Source organism: Vombatus ursinus, unplaced genomic scaffold (assembly GCF_900497805.2).
Source record: "Vombatus ursinus unplaced genomic scaffold, bare-nosed wombat genome assembly UNPS02014773.1, whole genome shotgun sequence".
Taxonomy (NCBI): Eukaryota; Metazoa; Chordata; class Mammalia; order Diprotodontia; family Vombatidae; genus Vombatus; species Vombatus ursinus.
In genome coordinates, this window is record NW_020954551.1 from 39,227,974 (window position 1) to 39,244,979 (window position 17,006).

Here is a 17,006-nt window from a genome sequence, read left to right on the forward strand (position 1 = left end):
AATAGAAATTCAAATTTACCTCTCCATTCCAATTCTGGAATGGCATTCCCCATGTCATTCCTGAGGGGGATGTAAATAGTATCCATGGTCTCTACAAAGGAGAAAGGAATTCATAGGAGCAGCTGAGCAAGGCAAGGAGGAATGTTATGCTGTCTGGGGTCCATCTTCCAATGATGCACCAATAATAAATAAGTTAAGCTTACAACTCACCAGTTGCTTGAACCAATAAATTGGTCTAGCAGAGGTGGGAAACCTGCTGCCTCGAGGCCACATGTGGGCCTCTAGGTCCTCAAGCGTGGCCCTTTGACTGAATCTAAACTTCACAGAACAAATCCCTTAATAAAAGGATTTGTTCTGTAAAACATGGACTCAGTCAAAAGGCTGCACCCAAGGACCTAGAAGGCCACATGTGGCCTCAAGGGCACAGGTTTCCCACTCCTGGTAGGGAATGATGTACTGCTAGTGAGCAGTACATCCTGGTTTTTTTCCTGGTCTTGATCAGAAGCCTTAGTAATGTTCTACATCATGGGAGCCAGAGAAAAACTAACCTACAATCTTCTCCCCTAGACCTATCAAATTCCATTGACCTTAACCTCTCTTCCTACCTTTGACAAATATTTGAGTGCCTTAAAGCATGGTGTCAAACTCAAATAGAAACAGAGGTCATGAAACCATAGGTAAAGATTTCTGCAGGCTGCATGTTGGCTTAGTTTCAAAATGTAATATTTTACCTATGGTCTATTGTATTTTTATTTATTTTGTCAAATATTTCCTAATTACAGTTTAATCTGGCTCAGGCCACCCTTGGGAATATGTGTTTGACACTTCAACCCTAGGGCTTAGACTGCTAAAATGTTTTATGTTCGAGAGTGAGGGGAATCTATTACCTCTAACATTCATTACCTGTGTTGCAAGTCATAACTTCTTGAAGTCTCAGTTTCTTCATTTTCAGAGTGAAGGGTTTGGACTATAATTACTTCTCAGGTCCTTTCCAGCTTTATGTAACATAATCCTAAGAAAAGATTTGGGGGAGGAGGAGCGCACGGTTGTCAAATCTTACGTAGGGTGCACAAATGTCTCACCAGAGTTCTGATGAGCCAAGAGAAACCAGATTATAGAATCCTAGAATGTTTGAGCTGGAGGGCACCTTGGAGACACCCAAGTCCAATTCCCTCTTTTACAGATGAGAAAACTGAGGATTGGAGGGGGAATTGATTTCCTCAAGGTAGTGTAGGTAGTAGGAGTAGAACTGAGATTCAAACCCAGATTCTCTGACTCAAAATCTGGAGTTCTTACTGCTACACCATACTGGAAGGGGTTGTGTTTCAGAATTTTGACACTCAGGAGCCAGAAAGAGCCCCCCAAACTGCCCACTCCATCCCAAGTAGTTATTTGCAAAAGGGTGGGTTGGGGGCAAAGAAGGAGGTAAGCCCTATCTCTGATGAGACAAGACCTCTCTGACCCATCTCTTTGCCCATCTTCCCTCAGAGGCCCAAACCAGTAGCTTCAGGTGCATTACCGATTGGGATAGTCACTTCTGTTCTCTCTGACTGGCTTTCCCTCAGATTATACAGCCCTTAATGCCCATGCCATTTCTTTCTTTTCTTTCTCCCCTCTTCCTGTTGGGCCTCTCTTATCTATCTTGGGTCGCTTGTGGTCTGGACACAGTGAAGGTGCAGAAGAGTGACCATCACCACTGTTGGGACCCCTGTGTCAACTACTGCCCCAGCCACCATCCCAGCCATTGCAAGACACCCACCTGGAATCAGCCCTCCAGCCAGGATTACTGCAAACGTAAGAGTTTGAGCCAACTCTTGGATCTGGATGGCCAAAGGCTTATATGAGAATCAGGACCAGGAGCAACCTCATTATTTTTCTCCCACTCCACTCCCACCCCTGACCCAGGCAGCGAGCCTGGATTAAAAAAATGGAATACTCATCCATCTAGAAACAGCCATGATTCAGGTCAATTAAATGAACATTTATTAAATACTTACTGTGTGTCTGTGCAAGGCGCAGGTACTAGGAATACAAAGATAGACATCTTTTCTTCCCTTTTAGAATGTAGAGTCCTTGAGGACAGGGACTGTGACACTTTCGTCTTTATTTCCCTAGCACTTAGCATGGGTCCTGGCACATAGTAGGTCCTTGATAAATGCTTGCTGATTGTTATAGTGAGGGTTGGTAACACATACACAGATAAGTATAATACAAGGTAGAGCATAGGATCATACATCATCACATAGGTTTAGACAGGATTTGAACCCAAGTTTTCTAACTCTGGAACCAGTTTTATTTCTCCTTTACCACACTGCCATCATAATTCAGTTAAGTCATTTGTAAGTGCCTCTGGAAATTTTAGTCAACATGAAGCACCTTATTCTATATAAGGAATGTAGGAGCTGGGGTTATATGGATTTAAAACAGCACAATACCTGTCCTCAGGAAGCCTACAGTCTCATAAAAGGGCATGATCCATCTGCAAATAGCAATAATTGGAATGGAACATTGCAATTCAATTCATTACACTAATCATAATTAGAACAACAACAACAATATATTAACTAACACTTACTAACAATTAGAACAATAACAACAATACAGTAACTAACACTCACAATTAGAACAATAACAACAATATAGTAACTAACACTTACTAGTAATTAGAACAATAACAACAATATGATAACTAACACTAACAATTAGAATAATAACAACAATAATGTAATTAACACTAACTCTTAAGGTTTATGAAGTGCTCTACATATATTATCTCATTTGGTCCTCACAACAACTCTGGCAGATAGGTGCTATTATTATCCCCATTTTACAGATCAGAAAAGAGATTAAGGTTAAATGACTTGCCCAGGGCTATAGTTGTCTGAAGCAGGGCTCAAACTCAGATCTTCTGGATTCCAGACCTAGAGTTCTATATGCTTGTCTCAAAGTGAACCAAGGATTCTTAACTTTTTCTGGCTCATATTCTGCTTTGACAATCTAGTGAAACCTATGGACTCTGCAGAACAATGTTTTTACATGAATAAAATGCATGGGATTACAAAGGAAGCCAATTATATTGAAATAGTTATCAGATTATTAAAAAAAACTAGCTCACAAACTCCAAGTTAAGAATCCCTGGTCTAATGAGTACCAAGCACTCTGCTAGGCACTAAGAGAAATGCAAAGTTTAGATCAACTATGTAGTTGTTGCCCTCATGGGGCTTATAGTCCAGTCATAATATGCGCATCAAAGAGGTATAAACATAAAAAGAGTGCCAAGCCTCAGGAAGAAAAAGGCATTCATGATGTACGACCAGGAAAGGTTTCATTCAGGAAATGGCATTTACATCTGAGCTAGGTTTTAAAGTCTGGGTAGAAATTTGGGGGATAGTAAAAGCCAAAGCACGGGAATAGGAAATGGTACATTTGGGCCATGGTAAATAGTTAATCTTAGGTACAAGAGGGAGAAAAGGGTTCAACACCAGGTCAGCTCTTATGGTCACCCTACAATAACAAAACATGGTGCATGGTGACATGGTGCATCCTATGTCAGAGAAGCGATAGAAAACCAGAAAGATCCATTTTCTGGTTATGTCAGGGAGAAAAAGCATGGACACCCCTGGGCTTTAATATTAATTAAGCCAAAGGTGACTTAAGGTCAGAAAAAGGGAAATATTTTTAACAAATTGTGAACATCTTAAAGTTCCAGATGTTCTTTTAAATGAATGGGCCCCTGTTAAGCCCTTGGAAATGTAGAACTTGAACTGTAACACAGTCAGGTGTGTTACAGAGTTGGGGGCAAGCTTGAACTTTGCCATATCATTCAACTATGGTTAACTTTCTCCCCAGCCCTGTCTGCAGCCCCTTTCTCCTCACCGATGCTGAATGCTCATGGCTTCTCTTGCCCAAACTCGAGCACACTACCTCGGAGCACCCAACCCATGAGCCCCCGGGCGACCATGATGAGGAGAAGACAGAGAAAAAAGGAGTACAAAAGTTCACGTAAGGAAACAGACCCCAAATAAACGTGTGTCTTTGGGTCACTTATCCTCTCTGGCCCTCATTTTTTTCTATCTCTAAAATGAGAGGATTGACCTAGACATTGTCTAAGATTTGCATTATAAGGTCTTTTCTAGCTCTTGAACATGTTGTGTCTTGAGTCCTTTTCCAGGCCTGGCATTTTGTGTTCTAAGATCCCTTCTGTCTCTAACATTCTATACTTTTAGATACACTGCTTTAGCTCTGGAATTCTATGAATCTAGCCCTCTCACCACTTTCCTCCACTAATTGGGCTATCTCCCCAGATTCTTTGCTGTCTTCCTTGGCTGTCATCCCCAAAGAAGAATCTGGGTCCTACTCTTTTAGGACTATTTATTCTTATTATTACTTTTTAGGATTTGTTCCCTTTGCTACTAAAAAAGAGATTTTTAGAATCCTGCAGGTTTAAGCACAATCCAAACTAAGACAATTTGGGGTCAAGCCAACCATAAGTCCTCTTTGGGGAGCAGAAAAATGAGGCACCTGGGAGGAAACAAATATGACAATTGGGCATTGAATTTGGATCAAAGTATCTTGGTTCCATTTATAACATAATGTCATTAGGAAAATGCATTCTAAGATCCAAAGAGGGATGCCAGGAGCATGTAGCTTTCTCATCCCTGTCTGCCTATGACATTTACTTTTCCTAAAATAGACTCTGAAGTCAGGCGCTCTACTGTAGGACAGGGCAAAACTAGGACCAACAAGAGGTGTACATAGTCATAGAAAGGCAAATGTTTTGCCTCAGCATAAGGAAGACCTTCCTCACAATAAGAGCTGTCCAATCACAGGAGAGAGATACCTAGGAAAATAGTGAGATCCTTGTTACCGGAAGCATCTGAGCTGAACCTGGATGAGTGCATGACTAGGGGCTTGGACTAGCCAAACTCTAAGGTACCTCACAACCGACAATGTGCTGACAAAAATTTTAACAACCAACTCTAGGGGAAAAAAGCATATGCATGGCACAGTTTAAGTTTAATCTATGCTATTAATAGTTTCTCCAGAACTTTCTTAAGTCCAGACAGTCAACAAAACAATAAACCAAGCTCTGATTTGTAGTGTTTGCCAACTTCTGAGGTATAAAATGCTTCCACTGAAAATGTAACATTTCACCCACTTGAGCTGGTTCCAGCATCCTCCTGCTTAGGACCTTAAGTTTGAATATGTGGTGGAGAAATCAATGTATTGTGGGATAATGCAAAGAGTACTGAACTTGGATCCAGGAGACCTGGGTTCAAATCTTAGCCCTGACATTTACTAGCTACATGACTCTTGGGAAGTCATTTCATCTCTCTGAGCCTCAGCTTCCTCTATCCGAACTACCTCAGAGTTGTAAGCACTGTGCTTTGTAAGCCTTCAAAGTATGGGTGACTAGAATTAACTCAAAGTGAATTCGGACAACCCTCGAATTTAAACAGTGGCTATTGTCCATCTTCCTACACAAGGTATAGTTGAAGATGAAGTCTTTCTTTTGTGACATTTAGACTATGCATATATTCACTGCTTTTCTAATGTAACCTTGAATACTTTGTCCCTGTAGGACAATGTAGATTGGCCCAAATTTCAGTCAGCAGAGATACAATGGGAGGAGTATTGGCTGTGGCATCAGAGGACCTGGGTTTGAATCTGACCTCTGGCATTTACAATTTTTGTGACCTTAGGCAAGTCACATAACCTTCCTGAGACTCAGTTTCTGCCTCTGTAAAATGAAGGGCTTGGATGATATGAACTCTGAGGTCTCTTCCAACTTTAGATCTATGATAACTCACTAACCATGCATTGCTCAGATTGGAAAACTTACATAGAAAAGAGATTCTTGTTTTAGATGGGAATTGGATGAAATGACTCCAAAGGTCCTTCCAATTGAGATTCTGGGATCTGCTGAATATAAGGCTGCCCTCCGTGCCCTTTCTCTCTCTTTACTTCACTTTACCCATCATTATCCTTCTGAGCAACAAAGGAGAAGAGGAAGAGAATAAATATTTATTAAGCACCTACTACGTGCTCAGCTTTTCACAAATATTCTCTCACTTGGTCCTCACAGCAACTCTATGAGGTAGCTGCTGTCATTATCCCCATTTTATATTGAGAAAACAGAGGCAAATTGAGGTTAAATGACTTGCCCAGAGTCACATAGCTAGTAAGTGCCTGAGATCAGACTTAACTCAGGTCTTCCCGACTCCAGGCTCAGCACTCTCTCCTCTGCTGTACCTAGCTGCCTCCCAAAGGGTAGAAGCCTTCATTGAGGATGTTTCATTCCAGGGAGAAATAAAGGGTAGTAGAAGATGCTACTAAGATAACAAAGGGAAAGCCAGGCCCAGTGTCTAGACTCCTTATAAATGCTTGGAGAGTAGACTGAGCGGTGAAAGAAAAGCCCCCTTCAGTGTCCTGGCTTCCACATGCTAACCTAATCCATCTTTCTACTTTTTCAGTGTCCCTCGCCTCCAGCACCGTGGGGCCTGGTGGCCAAATCGTGCACACAGAAACAACAGATGTGGTCCTTAGGGGTGACCCCCTGAACGGCTTTGGACTCCAGCTCCAGGGTGGAATCTTCGCCACAGAAACCCTTTCCTCCCCACCGCTCATCCGCTTCATTGAGCCCGACAGCCCTGCTGAGAGGTTAGATCTAGCCCTTAGGAACAAGAATCGATCCAGCTTTCACACCAGCAAGTATTTCTGCAGACCCAATTCTGCTACTGGAGGCTAAAGGGAAGAGACGAACAAGATGGCCCTAGAATTCCAGACCCCTGTCCTCAGGTGGCTTAAGATCTAGTTAGTCACATGTCAAACAGAGACAACATATAATCAGATGCTAATTTGAGGGACTGGGGTAGGAACTGGACCTATAATCTTGATGATACAAGAAATTCTCTCTATCAAGAAGTAGGTTGACACCTTCTCTACAACTTAAACATTCTAGAGAGCTGCCTGGAACATGCAAAGGCTAAATGACTTGTCCGGGGTCATGCAACCAATATGCATCAGGAGAAGACTTCAATCCAGGTCTTCCTGTCTTCAAGGCATGCTCTCTATCCGGTACATCCCTATATGGATGATACATGCTGTGGGGGTCAGGGAATTCAGAAACTAATGTGGACTGGAGTAGTCAGTGAGAGCTTCCTGGAGGAAGAAGCTCTTGAGCTGGGCCTTTAATGCTGCCTAGAATTTAAGCAGGTGGAGAAGAATGGGAAGGCCACTGTAGATAAGAGGAATGGCCTGAGTCAAAGAGTGGAAGTAGGAAATAGTCTGTGGAAACCATCCTGACTGAAGCAGAGGATGGATATAATCGAGGGATAATTAAGTTAAATAGATAGGTTTGAAAAGGCATCTAGTTGGCACCAGCCTTGAAGTCAGAAGGACCTGAAGTTAACCCCAATTATCGCCAAAGAGAAAGAGAGAGAGAGAGAGAGAGAGAGAGAGAGAGAGAGAGAGTGGTTTGGTTCAGAGCTTTGAATGCCAGGCTAAGAGGATTTGGGGCTTGATCTAGTAGGTACTAAAGAGCCAGGCCTCTCTGCACACCACAACCCTGCCAGCAAGACTCACTGGTACAGGGAATTAAGCTGTAGGAAGCCCTTGGTTTAGTTTTAAATCCAATTTGCAATTATAACAGGCTTTTTTCTATCAATTAAGTAGAAGAGGCTTACGCTGCATGAGGGATGTCCCAAAGTCTAATTTCAGAGATGCTGTAACATAGTTTCTACTAGGGAAGCCAGTTCTACTTCCTCAGACTCCCCAAGTTCCTGGGCCAAGTCAATTTGGAAGACAGGATTGTTAAGTCAATTTGCCAGAGAAGAAGCAGGGAGGTCTAAGTCTGTTTCTCTGTGTGTTTGTAAAAGTATGTTTGTGTTTGTATTGTGTACGTATTTCTGTGTGATTTTGAGGAAATGTGTGCTTCTGAGTGTGTCTGTTGGTAAGTATGCTTGCTTCTGAATGTCTGTGTGCCTGGTGGTCTAAGTGTCCGTATGTATAGCAAGAGCTAAGATTGACCAGACAGATTGTGGAAAGCCTTGAAACCCAGGTCAGGACTTAGTTCTTAAGTCTTAAGCAATTGTTGTCTTTTGCATTTTTGGAGAAACTTAATGGGCTATGCCAGAGACTAGGACTTCAATCTTCCTTTTCCCAGCAATCATCTGCCCAAGAGAGTATAGCTGTGGCTTAGGGACTTTTGAAGCCCTCCTTCATCATGACCCTTATCTCATGCAGTAGTAGGCTTGCCACCTTGCTGTGAAGTCATTGCAGCTGTGAGGAACTCTGGGAGGAAGCTAATCTCTGCTCCAAGTCAGTGCCCAGAGGACTAAGACTAGAAACCTAAAAATTCTGAAAGATGAGATAAAAATCAGCCTTCAGAACTATGCCAAGTCCAAAGCCAGACTGATGAGGGCTGGAGCTGTAATTATCCCAGGCTGCTTTGGACTTATTCTGTCTCTGCAGACTCACAGGTCATTTCACCTGAACGACATGACCCATTATCAAAATGCCACTCCAGACATGCTGGACATAAAGCTATCAAATTGTCCAGGCAGTGTAGGAAATCAGGACAAGTGACCTACTGTCACAACTGACTTGGGACAATTCAGAGAAGCCTCTGAAACACCACAGAGTTGTTGAAAGTGCCTAATCATTCATCTTGTACTTGGAACTTGATATATTCTGTCTCTCTTTGACATATGAGGCAAAAGACTTGATTTCAAATCCTGGCTCCACTTGTGTGATTCTTGGGGAAGTCATTTCCTTTTTTCTGGGTCTCAGTTTCCTCATTTGTAAAGCATGGGTGATGGATGAAATTATCTGCTCTGAATAGCATGATTCCCCTATACTCTAGAGTCACAAGATCATAGATTTAAACCTGAAAGGAACCTCTTGGAGGTCATCTGGTCTAAGCCTTTCACTTACATGATTGAAGGCAGAACCCATTGGTTCAAATAGCTTGTGTTCCTAGGGCCATTGAACCTGCAGGGTATCTAAGTCACTGTGTGTGTGTGTGTGTGTGTGTGTTTGTGTGTGTTAGGAGGCAGGGGAGAGTAGCTGCCTATAGAAACATAAGACTTTTTACTCTGACCCCTGGATAGCATTCAAAAAGGCCCCAATGAGGTCCTGACTATGTGACATAAGAACCTGGGCCTCTGAGCCTCTCTTTCTGAACGTGCTGAATTAAAAAGCAGTGGGGGTGTTATTTTTCAAGATTGTAATAACGAAAAGGGCACTAAACAAGCAGTCAGGAGACCCATAGGATCGGATACTTTTAACGCAAGTAAGTTTCCTCTCTCTGGCCTCAATTTCCTTATCTGGAAAATGGAGAGTTTGGACTTGATGGTCTCCAATGTTACTTCTAGACCTAAAATAGAAAAGCAAAAGGGAACTAAAAGGATGAACTAGCTTACATTCGCATCACGCTTTAAGGTCTGCAAAGTGCTTTACAGTTATTGTCTAACTTGAGTGAGGTGTTCTATTATCCCCATTTCACAGAGGGAGAAATTGAAGAACTGAGAAGTGGGGTGATTTGTCCAAGATGATGATGATGATGACAGCTAGAATTCATATATTGCTTTAAGATGTACAGAGCAATTTGCATATGTTATTTCATTTGATATTAAAAAACAGCCTTGTAAGGTAGGTGCTATTATTATCCCCATTTTATGGATGAGGAAACAGAGGCTGAAAGAGGTCAAACAACTTGCCCAGGGCTACACATCTAGGAAATATCCAAAGCAGGCTTTGAACTCAGGTCTTCTTGACTCCAGGTCCAACAGGTGATTCATTGGCAGGCCAAGTTACCTCCTAGTATGATGATGTCTTGATCTTAAGACTCGGATTCTTCAGAGATCTGTAATGTCATTAATGGGGGCCTCCCTCTAGAGCGGGAGATCTTGAATCTTCTGTAATTCAGTAGACAGTCTACAATTATTGTCATGGCCAAAGCAGTCCATGTCCTGCAGCCAAGATGGTGAGGACCCTCTCCAGACTTAGCCAGGTTAAAACTAGGAAAAGAGACACATGGTTGGTCGCCAGGTCTTTTCTCCAAGTCTTTCCAGCTTTGTGGCATCTAAGGGCTGTGGTGGTAAGAAGAACGAGGTCCTGCAGGCAGACAAGTGGTTTGTCTTTCTTTTCCACGGGAACAAGCCAGAATGTCACAACCCTCTCCTTTCCCCTCCCTTCTCATGTCACAGAGGGAACTGACCCAACACTCTGCTAAGCAGCAATGTGAAGGAAAGGTCAGGCACGGGCTCTCCCCATTGTCTTTGTTCTGTGAACCTTGAATCATGACCTAAATTTGGCTTTTACACAGTGGAAGGAGCACAGGCTTGACAGAGAGAGGATCCAGATTTAAATCCTGCTGTTGACCTTCAGTCTGTGTAACACTAGGCAAATCACTTAACCTCCCTGGGACTCAGTTTCCTCATCTGTCAAATGAGAAGGTTGAATTAGATGGCGTCCAAGGTCCTTTCCAGTTCTTAAAAAAAGAAAAAGAAAAGAAAACTTTAAAAATCAGAAATAAAAGTGGTCTGATTTTCTCAACTACGGGAAGACCTTTCCAGTATCACATTTATGATCCCCGTTGTTATTAAACTGTGAAGGCAGGCTCAAACAGCTGTTATGTAGCAACACCAAACTGACACGGCATGATGGGTCTGGTCAGCCTTGGACACAAGCATTTGTCCTCTTCTCATCAAATCTCACAGTTGAAAGGCACTTCAGAGGCCATTTAATCCAGAAACTCTCTCTGGATGAGAAATTGTCCAGCCTTTGAGGGAGGATCATCAGGAAAGGGGATGGGGGGGTGGGGGGCTACCACCACCTAGTAGACTGTGAAATCTTGAGAGCAGAGACTGTTTCTTTGTATCCCCATAACGGCACATAGTAGGTGCTTAATAAATATTATTTGGCTGAAGGACACCACCCAAGGCTGTCATTTGCATAGTTCTAAGTATTAACTTTTTATCAAGATTAAATTTACCAGCAAAGTATAGCTATAAACATATTAACAATGACAATGATCTAAACATGAGTAAGAAGACTTTTCTCCAAACTGTCTATTTGTCATCTTCCTAACACATTTTTCTGAAAGGCTCCAGGCCACAGTGGGAAGAGAAATTAATCTGGAGTAGGAGAACCTGGGATCAAGTCCAACCTCGGTCACTTGCTCCCTGGGTGCCTGGGGGAGCTCCTCAGACTCTCTAGATGTCAGTTTCCTAGAAAATGAGCAGGTTGAACCTAGTGGCCTCCAAGCTCCCTTCTCATTCTAATCTTTTGATCCTTTCTTACCTCTGAATCTTTGCCCACATAATTGCTCTTCCCAGAATTCCCTTTTCGCCTTCTCAATTTAATTTCTATTCATCCTTCGAGGTCTAAAGTCCATTAATTAGATGGGGTGGTGTCTAGAATGCTTGGCTTGAAGTCAGAAAGATCTGAGTTCAAATCCTACCTCAGATACTTACTTAGCTATGTGACCCTGGGCAAGTCATTTCACCTGTCCCAACCTCAATTTTCTCATCTGTAAAATGTGGATAATAATAGCACTGACCTCACAAGGTTATTGTAAGAGTCAAATGATATCACTTTGAAAACCTAATCCTAATTCCAACTCTGCCTCTGATGATAACCCTAATACTGACTATTTATTAATATTATTATTATTATCATTAGACACAGTCCAAGTGTATGAATTCTCACTAACCATCTCAGCCCACAGTGATTACTTGATCCTCTGAATTCCTCTCTTGGGTACTTGTCAAATTCTGCCTTGTATATGTGTCTGGGTCTCATTCTGCCACTGGGCTGTAAGCCTCCTGTGGATCAGAACCAAATCTGATTCATTGGTAAATGCCCTTATGCCCTCATTGTACACACTTCCTCAATCACCCTCTGTGGACTGGAATGTTGTCTTGGGAGAGCACAGCATTGTGAAGAGAGCTGGGCTGGGAATTAGGAGCCCCAGGTTCTCAACCCAACTCTCACCAATTTTCCATGTGGCTGTGGACACATATTTTTGTCCCCATGAAGGCCCCTCTCTGGGCCTCAGCTGTGTCCTAGTCACACAATGGGGTTGGAATGAGAGGACCTCGAAGGCCCAACACTTTGATCCCACCCTATGTTCTTTGTCTCCCACCTTCCCCACGCTGCCCCAACCCTTACTACACACCATCCCTCTCTTTGGGGATTCCAGATGTGGCCTGCTGCAGGTTGGAGACAGAGTATTGTCCATCAACAGCATTGCCACGGAAGATGGCACCATGGAAGAGGCCAACCAGCTCTTGCGGGATGCAGCCCTATCAAACAAAGTCTCCCTGGAGATTGAGTTTGATGTAGCAGGTAACCAGACCCCTTATACTTTAAGCATGCTTCTGAAAGTGGGCCTACTATGTGTTAGGATTCAGAAGGAGGATCCTCTTTTTTTTCAGGCCTTTTCCCTGATCCCATGATGCCCATCATCTCTGCCCCACAAACTTACGTTCTCTGCTCTCTCCCAAGGTGCTCTTAGGTGCTCCCAAAGAAGAGGCTGTGGTATAATAAAGAGTGTGGGGAGAGTAGCTCGTTTCTAATTTCTAGCTCTAGTACTTATGACCTGGGTGGCCTTGAACAGATTACCAAATTTCTTTGAACCTCAGTTTCTTCATCTATAAAATGGGGATAAGCAAATTCTGTCCTGTCTACTTCACTAGTATCCCAAGCAATATTGAATGTGAAAGCACATTGGAAACAGATATATGTGAACTGATCTAAGAGGGGTAGGGATGGGGAGACTAAGTGCCTACCATGTGCCAGGCAGTGTGCTCAGTGCTTCACAAATATTTCTCACTTCATCCTCACGGTAACCTTATGTGGAAGGTACTGTTATTATTCCTCATTTGACAGATGAGGAAACTGAGGCAAAGAGAGGTTACGTGACTTCACACAGCTAGTAAATGTCTGAGGCAGGATTTGAACTCAAGTCTTCCTAACTCCAGGTCCACCTTTCCAACCACTGAACCATCTAGCTGCCTAGTCCAAGGGTCTGTTGATAGTTCTACCCTGTTAAATAAAGTAAGACTATCTCTGTACAAAAGGGAGTGATACAGAAAGAGGTGATGAATTTCCTATCTGTTGACCAGACATGCCAAATCATATGGTTATCCTGTTGGGGTGGTGCTTTCCCTTGAGCTGAAGGCACATTCTTGATGCTCATAGCATTCTAGGCCCCAGCCTGCCCGGGCTTAATATAGCCTCTTGACCTAACAGCTGGTGAGGCAGCTGAGTGGTTATTATTAGGCTGGGTGGATTCTATGTCAGTTCAGTGCCCTTGGGACCACTGGATGGCTAAGAGAAGGTGGGCCACCCCATGGCCGCAGAGGGGTCTGCCTCATGATGTCACTAGCCTGCATACTAGTATACCTACAAGTATCCTGGAGGAGCAGATTAGGAGCTTTAACTAAAGGTGAGCCTTCTTAAGAACCACATAAGCCATGAAGGACCACAAGGCCAACCTGTGGTACCCCAACTTTCATTCATTCATTAAGCAAATATTTATACGCATCTACTGTGCGTCAGGTATCATTCTAGGCACCGGAGATACAAAGACAAAAACGAAAGTCTTTGCCCTCAAGGAGCTTATGTTCTACTTAAGGGAGAAACTATGTATACAGATAAATACATATGAAGTAATTTTGTACAAAGTACAAGGAGAAAATTAGTAATGGGGGAAGAAGGACTATTAGGATAAGTCTCCTGTAGGAAGAGGCACTTGGCCTGAGACTTGAAGGAGTCTGGGGATTCCAAGAGATGGAGGTGAAGAAGGGTGTGTTTGAGGATAGGTGACAATCTTCATAAAGGCATAAAGAAGGAAGATAGGATGTCCTGTATAGAAAATATGAAGAGGACAGTTTGGCTAAAAAGGACATTCTCCATGAGCCCAGAGTGAAGTACACTCAAAGCCTCCCCTCCCTCAGAGAATATTTCATATTTGTGAATGACAACAACTAGAAAAAATATATGGGAAAGGATGATAGATTATAAAGAAAAACTTCCTAACAATGAGAACTATCAGGAAGTTAAGTGGGTGGCCAAACACAATGGTGGGTTCTCCATCATTGGAGATCTTCAAGGAGAGACTAGGTGGTCACTTGTTAGGTATGTAAAAGGTGATTCTTTGGGGCTTATGAGTTAAATTAAATGGCCACTGAGATCCTTTCTCCCTTCTGAAATTCTTTGAGAGTTCCATAAAGAAGATGAAAAAATGGGCCTAAAATCAATAAAGTGAAATTTAGCCAGAATAAATGTAAAGTCCTCCATTTAGGCTCAAGAAATCAATTTGTTCAAGGGTAGGATGGAGGAAATGTGACTTAATAGTAATTCATGTGGAAAAAACAGATCTTGAGATTTTAGTTGCCCATAGGCTCAGTATGAGCTATAGTATGAGGTAGATGCTTAATTTTTTTTTAAACTAAATCCATCTTAGGCTAACTATACAATCTCGTACCATGGTGCTCTGCACTGGTCACACTCTGTCTAGATTGGTATGTCCTCCTCCAGGATTGCATTCTGAGAAAGATATTAACAAACTGAAATAAATCCACAGAAATGTAAGTAGGATGGGGAGGAATCTGGAAACTACAAGAGGGACAGTTGAAGGGCCTGGATTATTTTGCCTTGAGAAATTAAAACTCATTGGGTAAGTCTGTTCCCTGTCTTAAAATGTGGCAGTATTCTTATCTATGTAGTTGGAGAAAACAGAACTAAGATGACTGGGAGCAGGAAGGGGAATGACAGGGAGGCAGATTTTAGCTCAACATATGCAAAAACGTCCTAGCAACCAGAGTTATTCAGGGATAGAATGGAGGGCTTTTATAGTGGTCTGTAGGCAAAGACTGGATGACCACTTGTTGGAGTAAGGATAGAGGAAATCCTCAATCAGTTATGGGTTGAACTGGTTGACCTTCCACTCTTAGATTCTGTGATTTTATAAATCAATTCTGGTGGCATTGTGGAGATCTATACCAAGGTCGATGTCCCTGAGTAGGTCAAAGTAGTTGCAGAAGGATCTTGAGTATCTTCAAGTTCAGTCTCATTGGGTGTTGGAGTGGAGGAGGTGAAGGCGGTCTAGAAGACTCCTACGTCCTGTTTTTCAGAGTCTTCGCACTTAAAGTTTGAAATATTTAATAGGAGGAAATTGTTATTACAAGGGGACCCTTTCTAAAGGAGCTATCCTTCTTGAGCCAATGTTACATGTAAGCAAAGTAGGTGGCTGATTATATAATGTTGTTTGACAGGGCTTGAAGGGTCCAGATAACTCCAAATAACTCCCTGACTGATCTGTCAGAATGCCTGAGATTCCAACATTACCAAGTATATACTGCCTTTGGGTTAAATCTTGGTAGGCTCTAGTTAAAGTGCAAATATTATCTGGGAGGACTGAACCATTCTGCCACTATCCTCCAATAACACTTCATCTATGGCCTATAGCGAATCACTTCCATCCACTTCTTAGATTTCCCAACTTCCTTTAAGGCTTAGCTCATGTGCCATCCCACACAGGAAGCCTTGATGATCCCCTTAGCTGTTAGATTTCTCTCTTTTCTCTTCATACTATCATACAATTACTTGCCTGTTTCCACATTGTATGCCCCCAGGAGAATGGAAGCATCCTGAGGGGCAGGGACTATATTGCTATTGATCTTTGTATCTCAGCATTTAGCACACTGCCTTTTTTTTTTATTTTTATTAGTTTAACAGGAACTTTCTAAATGTTTGTTGGGAGCGAGAGTCAGTTTCCTCTTCTGTAAAATGAGATGACTAGACTTCATTATCTCAAAGATTCTTTCCAGCTTTAATAACAAACAACCAAGCAAATAAGAAAACCTTGGGGCCAGGAGTCAAAGTGGTCTGATTTTCTTGACTAGGGGAGGTCAACACTTGTCCTGAATTATTTTTGATGAACATTCAAATTGCGTGGACACATAGAGCATCTGTGTCTTTGTTTTCCAGAGTCAGTGATCCCAAGCAGTGGCACCTTTCATGTGAAGCTACCCAAGAAAAGAGGAGTGGAGTTGGGAATAACCATAAGTTGTGAGTATCACTTTTCTTTTTCTCCTAGAGAAGTAGTTTGGCACGAACTGGAGGAAGTCACCTCTATTCCCAGGGCTAAATCTGGCCCCGAGTGTGTCATCTGGGGGTTGATACTAGGATGGTTGCTGCCATTACAATTCAGAAAATACTTTCTTCTTGGAAGGATGCTGCAGTTGTCTAATTCAGAACCTCTGAGAGATTCAGGGATTAAAAGAGGCTGGAAAACTGTGAACAGCAATCAGCAAATTAATATTTCAATAGACAAGAATGACAACCCATTTGCCCACTGGGTGACTGACAGAGTATGACAGGAGAACTTACCCCAGAATCTTAGCCACCTTAAATATCCCTGCATCTTTTTCTTTCTATACCTCTCTCTTCCTTTCTACCTGTCTCAACCTCTATAATCCCTTTTCCTCTCCTCTTTCATATCCCGTTTTTATGTATCTGCCTCTCTCTCCCTCTCTCTCTCTCTCTCTCTCTCTCTCTCTCTCTCTCTCTCTCTCTCTCTCTCTCTCTCTCTCTCTCCCTCTCCCTCTTTCCTCTCCCTAAGCCTGTCTCTCTTCCCCTCCCTCTCTGTGTATCTTTTTCTATTTCATTTCCTTTCACTTTCTCTTCCTTCCTTTGCTCATTTATCTTCTACCTTGATCAGCTGTGATGTTGAAAAGTAGTATTCCTCTAAATATTGGTTGTATGCACAAAAGACCATTTAAAATTTCTTGGTTTTTTGTGTATTAGATGAGTCAAATCATTTATTATTTACAGTAGAAAGGGGGGACAGGAATGCCTTCAAACCTGTCCCCAAACTGACATTTTAAAAAATTTGTTCTTGGCCCTTGATTGATCTTTCCTCCTCAGAGACTGTGAACCTAGACAGAAAGCAAGTTCCCCACCTCCTGTTTTATCAGGGTAAAGAGAAAGCACTT

The 17,006-nt window shown here is 42.4% G+C and overlaps 1 protein-coding gene across 1 annotated transcript in view; it reads left to right on the forward strand.

The window, feature by feature from the left end:
* Positions 1-17,006, forward strand: part of GRIP2 (glutamate receptor interacting protein 2) — a 407,694-nt gene that overhangs the window by 329,995 nt on the left and 60,693 nt on the right. Inside the window, exons 7-11 of the mRNA XM_027863805.1 lie at positions 1,669-1,794; positions 3,850-4,002; positions 6,474-6,660; positions 12,206-12,351; positions 16,000-16,080. Coding sequence (XP_027719606.1) covers positions 1,669-1,794; positions 3,850-4,002; positions 6,474-6,660; positions 12,206-12,351; positions 16,000-16,080 — 693 coding nt within the window. The remainder of the gene's footprint in view (positions 1-1,668; positions 1,795-3,849; positions 4,003-6,473; positions 6,661-12,205; positions 12,352-15,999; positions 16,081-17,006) is intronic.